Source organism: Centroberyx affinis, unplaced genomic scaffold (assembly GCF_046629955.1).
Source record: "Centroberyx affinis isolate AG114_WGS23_722 - 3 ecotype Tasmania unplaced genomic scaffold, CSIRO-AGI_Caff_v1 ptg001876l_1, whole genome shotgun sequence".
NCBI classification, from domain to species: Eukaryota; Metazoa; Chordata; class Actinopteri; order Beryciformes; family Berycidae; genus Centroberyx; species Centroberyx affinis.
Window position 1 is genome coordinate 7,501 of NW_027280249.1, and position 10,993 is coordinate 18,493.

Consider the following 10,993-nt stretch of genomic DNA (forward strand, 5'->3'; position numbering starts at 1 on the left):
ATTATATTATTTGCGCTATGTAATGACATTTTTAAATTGTTGTTTACATTCGAGCGAGACAATGCCATGACATGGGGGTGGGGCTTCCCTGGATGTCTCGGGGCTTGGCGGCTGAAGTGCCTGGGGTCTGCGGGGGCTGTCATTGCTGTGCGTGGGGTATTCTTGATGGGCGGGGGGGGGTTTGGGGGAGTGTTGGAGTGTAGGCAGTGGTTTGGAGTGGAGGCAGTGGTTTGGAGTGAGGCAGTGGTTTGTGGCATTGTCGGTGTCTTGGCTGTGCCTTTTTTGATTGGTTTGGTGCTGCCTTGGCGGGTGGAGTCATTGGTTCCTTCTGGAGTAGGGCTGCAACTAACGATTATTGTCATTGTCGATTAATCTGTCGATTATTTTCTCGATTAATCGATTAGTTGTTTGGTCTATAAAATGTGAGAAAATGGTGAAAAATGTCGATCAGTGTTTCCCAAAGCCCAAGATGACGTCCTCAAATGTCTTGTTTTGTCCACAACCCAAAGATATTCAGTTTACTGTCATAGAGGAGTAAAGAAACCAGAAAATATTCACATTTAAGAAGCTGGAATCAGAGAATTTTGAATTATTTTTCGAAAAAATTACTCAAACCGATTAATCGATTATCAAAATAATTGGCGATTAATTTGATAGTTGACAACTAATCGATTAATCGATTAATCGTTGCAGCTCTATTCTGGAGGTATGGAGTTTTCTCAGGGGCTCCAAACTTTTAAACTTTTAAGCTTTTGAACTTTTGAATGGCAGTGTATCTCCTTTTTATCGTTTATTTTGTAACTGTGTTTCTTCTTCATGTTCACTTTTATCTGTTTGCATCTGTGTTTAGTTGCATGTCTGTTCGTTTTCTAGTTGTATCCATTTATCCCCTGTATTCCTTTTTTGTTATTTTTTTATTTATATATGTTTATTATTCAACTGTTTTATTTATTTGATTGTGGTAAATTCTGCATCATTGTTTTCTGTGGTTTTTATTGTATGTAAAGCACTTTGCTTTTAGAAAAGTGCTATACAAATAAAGTTGTTATTATTATTATTATTATTAGTATTACTAGAAAGATTTGTGTCTCAGAAATAAACAGAATTCAGCACAGTCAGACTTTGTAATGATTGAACTTTTATTGATTACATTGTATCGCGGTTGTATCGAATCGCAAACCACATCGAATTGTATCGTGAGATAAGTGCATTGTTCCATCACTACTGGTTTGTCTGTGAGTCAGTGTAGTTGGAGATATCAGCGCTCGTTTTCCTTTCTTCAGAAGAAGCCATTTGCCTGCACAGTATGAAAATCAACTTCCACAGAGTGAGATAATCATCACAGTGAAGCCTTCATTTGGTTTAGTCAAACTTTCTGTCTTATCCTTATTTCATTGTGCTGAGTTGAGTGTTTTCATCTCAGCGCTGCGTTACGTTCCGCTCTGCTTCCCGTCAGTCAGCTGACACCCACAGGGAGAAATGTTAGTCTCCTCCAGGAAATAATCCCTCAAAAACATGTCGCCTTACAAACGTTTTTGTCACATCCATGTTTTCTTATTTGGGGCACCTTGAAGAAGAAATTAATTCTTCAAATACTAACCTACGACCTTTGCAACAGTTACATTGGAATACCAGAGTGCCATTTCCTAAAAACCTGGTTTGATAGGCTTTTGTATAATTTGTTTTCACCTATATTAGTCTCACTGTATTTGCATGTTCTATTCTTGTGTAACTGGTTTTTAGTCTGACACTTCTGTTTCTTCTTATTGGCTTTTATTCATTATTGTTTTGTTGTTATAAAGTTGCTTGAAAAGTGCCACCTAAAATGCAATTCTAGTTCTAAAGCTAGTAGTGCTATTATGAATGTTGTTATAATTATTATTGTGTGTACAAGTACATTACATTTCCTTCTATTTTCCTGCGTTGTCCAGATCACGCTGCCCATGCGTGTTTTCAAGCTGATGGGCGTGGAGACGATGATCATGACCAACGCAGCCGGAGGCCTGAACCAGGACTACAAAGTGGGAGACATCATGCTCATCAAGGACCACATCAACATGCCGGGATTCGCTGGAAACAACCCGCTGGCTGGACCCAACGATGAGAGGTGGGTGGAGGAGAGGGACGAGTGGGAGGATGGATGAGTAGATGTGAAGGGAGGGAGGAATGGATGGATGGATGGAAGGAGATGGGGAGGTTGTATAGAGGGTGAGAGAGTGGCCCAATGATGAAATGAAACGTAGGTGGAGGAGATAAATGGGTTAAGGTTCGACCCACATGTGTTTTTCAAGGCTGATATCAATATTTTTGTTTTGGAGCAGCTAATAGCTGAAATTGTGCACCAATAGCTTTACATTTGACCATTTTATGCCCCAGAAATACAAGTATTCAGTGATTCCCCAGAATCTTGGCAGGCATTGAAAAGCCTCTATTGTCCCGTTAAGTGATGACAACATGGACCAAAATCATCGACATGTCCCTGGTAAATCATTGGCTCCATGCTATCAGTTTACCTATCTGTTTCACTGTGTTGAGTGATAGTAAGCCACTAGCATACAAAGTAAGAAGAATGACCTTTTAGTAATAAAAAAATAAATAAAATGCTTTTTATGATGTGGCCTGTACATTCATCAATTTAAAAAAAATGGTTTCTCATTAACTTGATGCAGCCAGGTTTATTTTTGGAACTATATCAGGAGAGAAACCACGTATTCATCCGCTGCGTAGTGACTTTTGGTCTCCCATCGCCCACCAGCTTCACTTCCTGTGGAAACAAGAAAAGTAGTGCCTTATTTTCGTATCATATTTTGTGTAAACTTTACCAGTCTCCTACACAAAACTGCCAGACGTAGCCACATATCATTTCCGATTACTCACCACTTAGCTTTAGAGCGGCTACAAATTCTCATTTTCTCACTTTTGAGATAATGCTAGTCGCCTCCTATCACTCAACACAGTGTATGCTAAAGTGTTAGCATGGAGCACGGCAGCCAACAATCTGCCTGGGACACATAGATGATTTTGTTGTCTTTGTTCTCATGAGGAAGTTAACCAACAGTATTTCTAAGTAAGTTACCTGAGTCAATTGGGGGAGTTTCACTATCAGGAGCGGTACAGCAGTGTGTAGATTCCTACCTTTTGCTCTAGATGAGTCAACGCCACCCTCCTCCCCTCAGGTTTGGCGTCCGGTTCCCCTGCATGTCTGACGCCTACGACCGCGAGCTGGTGCAGCTGGCGCACGACGTGGGAGCAGAGCTGGGCTTCAGCGACTTCCTGCGGGAGGGAGTGTACTGCGTCCTCGCAGGTCCCTCCTTTGAAACCATCGCCGAGTGCCGCATGCTGAACACACTAGGAGCCGATGCTGTTGGTGAGTTTGGAGACAGACAGACACACACACACACACAGACACACACACACACAGACACACACACACACACAGTCTTACTTATGTCACTTTTGGGGTATTTACATAGACTTACATTCATTTCCTGGAGACTTACCCTAACCATAACCACTGCTTGCCTAAACCTAACCCTAATCTTAACCACTGACCCAAAAATCAGCTTTTTACCAATTGGGGACACGGCTTTTGTCCCCAATTGCACAAGCCGTCCCCAATCAACTGGTCTTAAGTCTGGTTTGTGTCCCTGAAAGTGCCTTAAGTCATACCCACACACACACACACACACACACATTATGTTCAAACTAATCCAACTATCTAACACATGAGAGGAAGTTTTTGTATTAGTCACAGGACTAGTCCATAAAAAACCTCAACTAAAATTAATACTTTACACCCAGTGTTGGGAAAAATTACTTTCACAAGCAATTAGCTACTTCACGTTATTACTTACCTTAAAAAGTAACTATATACATTACAAAGTTGCTCTTTATTAGAAGTAACTTGTTTGAGTATTTTTGCGTTACCCACTTCTAAAACATGCCGTGCTGCTGATCATTATTGCTATTAAACTATTGCTTGGTTTTTAAACAGTAAGCCAATCTCATTTATATCAAGCAAACATAGATCATTTTTTGTTTTTGTTTTTTTCAATTAAGCAAACATGTTGGCTGCATGAGATGCTGCAGGATTTTACTTTCTTCTACTTTTGTAAAATTTTGCACTAACAAAAAGCGAAACAATAGGCCTATGAAAGAAAAATAAAAGTAACAACATTCTAATTTTAAAAAGTAACAAGTTAGTTACAAGAATTGAAAAACCATTGTGTCAAGTTACAAGTTACCACAAAAAAGTAATGTGAGTACTCTAACTAACCTCAACACTGTTACATCTACATCTACTATTGACTCTGCCTCTCTCTCTCTGTCTCACACACACACACACACGCACACAACACACTCATACACCATTATCACAGCCCTTTATCTTAGCACCTTATAAATGTAACTATTTATCTCTTGCTAAAATGACACCCTAATGTCTGATTATAATGTAATTTATAATGTGAATCTCCACATTCCTGTATAACTAACAGACTGTTTAACATATAATTGCCATACTGTATACCCCACATGCTGAGGTCTTCTCCTGGTCTCTGTGTTAGGCATGAGCACGGTGCACGAGGTGATCGTGGCCCGTCACTCCGGGATGCGCTGCTTCGCCCTGTCGCTGATCTCCAACCGGGCGGTGATGGACTACGACAGCCAGGAGAAGGCCAACCACAAGGAGGTGCTGGAGACGGGCGAGCTGCGGGCCGAGCAGCTGGAGAAGCTGGTGTCCAGCATGGTGGGCCGGCTGGAGCACAACAACAACTACGCCTGCTGATCTGACCCCGCCCGACGCTGTGACCCCCACCTCCTGTAGCTGGTCCCGGGTCAGCTGTCCTATGCGCGGTCACAGCAGGAGGAGTTTTAGAAAGCTTGTTAGTGCGCTAAAAAGCTGTGCGTAGTTTCAACAGCCAGGCTAGGTTTATTATTACTTGATACACTGGTTTCTTAGTTGGTCACGTTCAGGGCGAAACTCTTTTTTCAAATAGATTTTTCCACTGACTGTTACTTTAAGTCTAGTCTTAATATCCAGAAACCAGTCCGCTTATACTCCATTCTTAGCAACGTTTACATTATTTTAGGGTAGCTGTTATTGAGATGTATAAATAAATAATGCTAATCTCTGACAAATTCTCTGACAAAATCTGTTGGGTTTCAGTGAAACAACCTATTTTTGTTTCTAATTTAATAATTTTTAACTTAATAATAATGAATACTATTTATTGTTTCCATTCTTTTACATTCCCTGACAACAGCGAATGACACGACAAGTGATATTTGCATTTTTTTAAAAATGTAGATCGAGGACCAACTCATAATTCAACAGCGATGTCTCCATGGCATCATGGCTAAAAGGAGGTGAAATGAATGATTTCATGAAGTGTAACAGGTGTAATATGTTCTAAAATATTTATGGTAAATGTATTTAAGTGGTAGCACTTGTGCTTTTATTTACTGTAAAAGTGTGTGGAGGTTTTGGTGGGAAGAGTGTAAGTAAGGGATTAGTGTTGTATCCTAGATGGGACAGTTATTGCCAAACTACTGGTGTAGGTATAGGTTAGGTGACTGGATATAACAAATACACAATCAAAGTACGTACATTTCAAAATCTATCCAGGAACATGTCTTATCACTGTGCTAACTAATGGATAGAGGTTTTCTCTGTGTATTGGCCGTGAATGCTTTTGGAGGTACTGTACAAAGAATTTGTTTATTGTCTATTTTTTCCTTTGTGCTTATTGTGTTACTTTTACAATAAAACGACTCAACTTGAAAACGTAGTGGTTTTGTGAGTGGTATTTTCCAAGCATCACAGGGAACCAAGAGGACTTATCTGTTTGTGTTCATCAGTAGTTAGTTTGGTGGTGGGAAAGCCTCGAGTTTTGACCAGCAGCTGTGTGTCCTTGAGCTAAACTCTTCAGGGAAAAATCCTCCCTCAGATCTCAAACTGTTAGATATCACCAATCTGTGATGTTCAGTACATTCCAAGAGTTGTTTGAATCCTGTAATTTACTGTTTTGATGAACCCACTTTCCCTCAAGCTGCTTCGTCTACTTCAGTTAGTGAGTTCCTACGTTTCCCAGAATGACTTTCAGCAACGGCCAGAGAACGGATGTGAACTTCTTCTGGGTTTTATATGTAGGTGGAGGGAGTGATAGTGTTTTTTCCAGTTGAGAAAAAGTGAAAGCCGCATCCCTTACTCAAAACACAACCTGTCTTGTGGCTGCATTACATTCTGGTCTATTGAGGCTATTGTTGGTGCAGAAATTGATCTCTCTGCTTCTTCTGTGATGGATTTCTTCCTGTATGATTGTTAAACATCGGTGCAAAATGGCGGCTCAAGAAAGAAGCCCTCGCTCTTTGATTCTGAGGGACTGAAACCAAAACCTGACGTTTACCGTTGACGTTTATCAATCAGTCAAATTTCAATCAAACTTCATTTATATAGCACCTTTCATACAAGTTAGTGCAGTTCAAAGTGCTTCACAGATGACTGACAAGTGGACAATTAGACAGAACACGTGTAGACCGTAAAAACAATTTGAGACCAATGCAAAAATAAAAAATGATGACAATGCAATACAATAAAAGTAGATTTAAAAGCAAACATATATAATAAAAATATTAACAAAATAACAGATGAAATAAAATAGAATAAAATTTGACAACATAAAAACAATAAAATAAGTGAATAAAATGCAGTAAATAAAGTCTATAAACCATTCTTAATCAAAAGCCAGGCTGAAGAGGTAGGTTTTAAGTTTACGTTTAAAGATTTCAACTCTTCCAGCTGCTCTCAGATCCACAGGCAGACTGTTCCAGCGGCTCGGAGCATAAAAGCTAAAAGCTGCCTCACCTAAAGTTTTAGTCCTGTACTTTGGAACAACTAACAGGCTCGTGCCAGAGGACCCGAGGAGCCGAACTGGTTCATATACTGTAAGCATGTGAGACACATATGCCGGTGCAAGACCATGAAGTGCTTTAAAAACAAGTAAAAGAATTTTAAAATCAATACGGAAACTGACAGGCAACCAATGTAAGGACTTTCCAATGTAAAGTCTCTCTGTGTCACTCAGAGAGAAAGAAATGGTCGCACTTTAGCAATATTTTTGAGGTGATAAAAAGCAGATTTGGTGACAGACCCCACATGAGCTGTAAAGTTCAGCTCTGAGTCAAAGACCACAACAAGGGTTCTTGCTTGTTGGCTTGGGGTAAGTCCAAGGGAATTTAATTTTGCGACCAGATTCTCTCTCTGAGCTTTAGAACCTATGACTAAAATTTCAGTTTTATCGTGGTTGAGCTGTAAAACGTTTTGTGACATCCAGATATTGACATCTAAAATACATCTAAAAAGGGAATCAATTGGTCCTGTGTCATCAGGAGATAAAGTTGTGTGTCATCGGCATAACTATGGAAAGAGATGCCGTGTCTCCTGATGACATCACCGAGGGGTAACATATATAGATTAAAAAGAAGTGGCCCTAAAATCGATCCTTGGGGAACCCCACAGGTTATTTTGGAGGTTTTGGAGAAGTTGTCATCAATTGCAACAAAGAACTCTCTGCCAGAAAGATAAGAGGGAAGCCAATTAAAAACAGTTCCCGACAGTCCAATGTGATCCCAAAGTCTATTTAAAAGAATTTTGTGATCAACTGTATCAAAAGCAGCGCTCAGATCGAGTAGTAGCAACACTGAAGGTTTATTTGCATCTATATGTATCCTGATGTCATTGACTACTTTTACTAAGGCTGTCTCAGTGCTATCATTAGTGCAAAAACCAGATTGAAACAATTCCAACTCATTGTTTGAATTAAAATTGTTTAATTGAATGTTCACCAGCTTTTCTAAAATTTTACTTAAAAACGGAAGATTGGAGATTGGTCTGTAGTTACTGGGTATCGAGGGATCAAGGCTACTTTTTTTTAAAAGAGGCTTCACAAGTGCAGTCTTGAATTCTGTGGGGAATACGCCTCGTTGCATCGAGTCATTAAAAATTGCAAGGACCTCCTCAGACACTGAATTAAAAACATTTTTAAAAAAAGAGGTTGGGATTGGGTCATGGGTGCATGTGGAGGACTTCAGTGTTGTTATCACTTCCCTAAGCATTTCAGCATCAACCAGGCTAAAGCTGTCCATCAGGGCTTCACACTGAATGCTGGATGATTCTTCAGCTGTTATGGCATTGTGTACTTGACTGATACTAGACCTGATGTTGGCTGTCTTCTCTTTGAAGTAGTCCTTTGAAGTATTTTAAGATCGCTGAACCATTTTCTTCTCTCAAACTCAAATATCTCTGTCTACATTTGGCCAATTATTTATGGGAATAAATAACATACACCACCAAACAACAACATGGGCCCAGAAATGCAAGATACATTGCCGACAGCTGATTTAAAGTGTTTTAAGATGGATGTTTCCTTTAAATCCCTGCCTGCTGATTCACTGTAAGCTCCTCTGGACAAGAACACCAATGAAACCGCTAAAATGTAAATCTAGACTGGGCATGCAGTCAGTTCTCCCTCTGTGAAAGATCATTGGGAAAGTTGACATTTTAATTGTTAGTTTGTTTTTCACCTTATCAGTAATGTTATTACTCCTTTCTCTCTGCTGTCCGCCCCCCACCCCTCCCCTCTCTCTCTCTCTCGGACCGGTTCCCACTTTCTTACCCAAAATACTCCACTGCCTACTGTCCCCTCCTCCAAACACCATTTTCCATGACGTTAAGGCGCTCGTGTTTATGGCCATACAAGGTCATGTGAATTTTATGAGCTGTCCATGTGTCCTCAGTATATGAGCAGGTCCAGGTGTTCCAAACATTATAGGGAAATAAAGCAGTATGCTATGTATGGACATCTTAATGTGTCATTAATAACTTTACCTTCTGGTTCAGCAGTTGAGCTTTTTGGGATGGACACACACACACACACACTGGCCTTTATAACTCCTGTTAAATGTCCTCTTTGGTTGCCACCTCAGCACAGTTTGCACGCCTAAATGATCTAATATTAACTAATATGAAACAAATATTGAATTTAGCTTCAGCATCTTTGAAAATAGGTTGCAAATACTGACATGACAGATTAACTACAAATTCCAGTCAGTCAAAGAGGAAAACACCTACTAATATAATCAAAAATAGTAATTACTGTTTTCATGTAAATCTAAATCCAAATCAGTATGATTCTATGAACGATCACATTTAATCTAATTTTATATCACAGAAATGGCTAAATAGCTTATGACTGGTTTACTCCATTGCTTCCATTACAGTATATCTACTATCAATAGAAGTCTTGAAACCTGTCTGTATCCTTGTAGGAAAATCATTAACTTCCACCCATCAGTCTCCCTTTATCGCCTTAATAAACAGTGTGTACTTTTGCAGCGCTGCTCTTCAAACTCAAATTACTGCTGTCAAACACGGCGGCTGCTCTGTGTACGAAGCTGAGCGCCGGGACAGGTTATGTTAATGAAAAAGGAAGTGTCCCTGGCTCCGACTGTTAGGACAAAATGTTCGAGGACAAGACGTTTATAGTTACGCTCTGCTTCACTACCTGTGATGCTGGGAGTATCCTTTCAACACCAACACACCAACTCCACCTTAATAATTGGTTATTAAGTTGTATACAGATTGTGAAATGTGCTGAAATGTCATCTGGAAAACAAAAAAGCAAGAAAAACAGGAAAAAAAGTGTTATCTCCCATTAGAAATGCATGGAAGGTGTCTGCTTAAAAACATGAACACACCTACTAGCACCCCTGCTATGTTTACCAAAGCTGACAATGAACAGTGGGAAACTGCAATAAAGTTATGTTTCTAACAATCTAGATATTAATTGTCATGCCATTTTGCTTTATTAGACATTATGGTGCAGAGAAACAGGGAAAACAGTAATTTCCCATTAGAAATGCATGGGAGCTGGATGAAAAAAGTAATCGATCACTCCAAATATTGATATAACTGATAGTAATGCTCTTTACAATTTTATGGCAGTTGTGCTTTAGTAGGTAGTAAGGTAAAGAGAGGCATGACATTATGGAACAAAACCATCAAATTTAGAACTGAGGGCAACGACCGCTTTATTAGATAGTATTGTGAACTGAGACAGGAGGCGAGGTTTGAAGTTTTGAGCTGAATTCAAACCCAAATTTCACACTCTACAAGTTCCTGGAAGGCAGCAGTGCTGTGCTGTGAGGTGCCACCTAAGTTTTAATCTGTGTGAAAGGGAAGGATGTCAGCTCACCGCGGTTTGCAGTCAGGTGGTAACGATTACACTGCAGTAAATAGGAACTTCAAAGTGTGAAGTTCCTGTTCTGACAGCACGACCACTGTCAGGACGTCTGCTTACGTCATCTTAAGATTTACACTGCCCTCTGGTGTCGTTTCATACTTCCGTCACAATGCCAAACGAGCCTTGGATGATACTTTGAACTCTGTGGATTAGATTGTAATTTGATGAGAAGTTGAATGAATGAATATGAAAATGTCAACGTTTGTCCCCCCCAACCCCCCAACACATACATGTGAGGTTTGAGAAAACACACATTTGTTTCAGCTTTCAACACAACATATGTTCATGACACACACTGACAAGCAACACAAATGTGTGTTGTCCCAAACTAGACACACAGACGCGCTGAAATGTTTTTACTTTTAGAATGAAGTACTCCACCTGAGAATCACAAAAGTCTGGTTGATGCAGTGAACACGCCCAGCTGTGTATTTTTAATGGATGCTTTAATATAAATTATTATAACAAAGAGCAAGGAATTTTGAGAGAACTTTAAAGGGAAAATTCAACCCGGGAATAATACTCACCTTATTCCTATGATCCTGGAGAGCTAAGTCTCTCCCACAGCTAGATACAAGACAGGCAGGATTCTACTGATGTTGACTTTAAAGCAAAAATCCTAGAGGTGCTTCATTAGCTTTGCATGGGAAACCCACTTTATGGAGCATGTGACAGTAAACAGGAGTGATTTT

General features: G+C 39.8%; 1 protein-coding gene across 1 annotated transcript in view; it reads left to right on the top strand.

Moving 5' to 3' along the window:
* LOC139653113 (purine nucleoside phosphorylase-like) overlaps nucleotides 1-5,743 on the top strand; it is a 9,345-nt gene extending 3,602 nt beyond the window's left edge. The window contains exons 4-6 of the mRNA XM_071530066.1: nucleotides 1,932-2,107; nucleotides 3,177-3,367; nucleotides 4,566-5,743. Coding sequence (XP_071386167.1) covers nucleotides 1,932-2,107; nucleotides 3,177-3,367; nucleotides 4,566-4,786 — 588 coding nt within the window. The 3' untranslated portion in view covers nucleotides 4,787-5,743. The remainder of the gene's footprint in view (nucleotides 1-1,931; nucleotides 2,108-3,176; nucleotides 3,368-4,565) is intronic.
* Nucleotides 5,744-10,993: the final 5,250 nt, after the last annotated feature.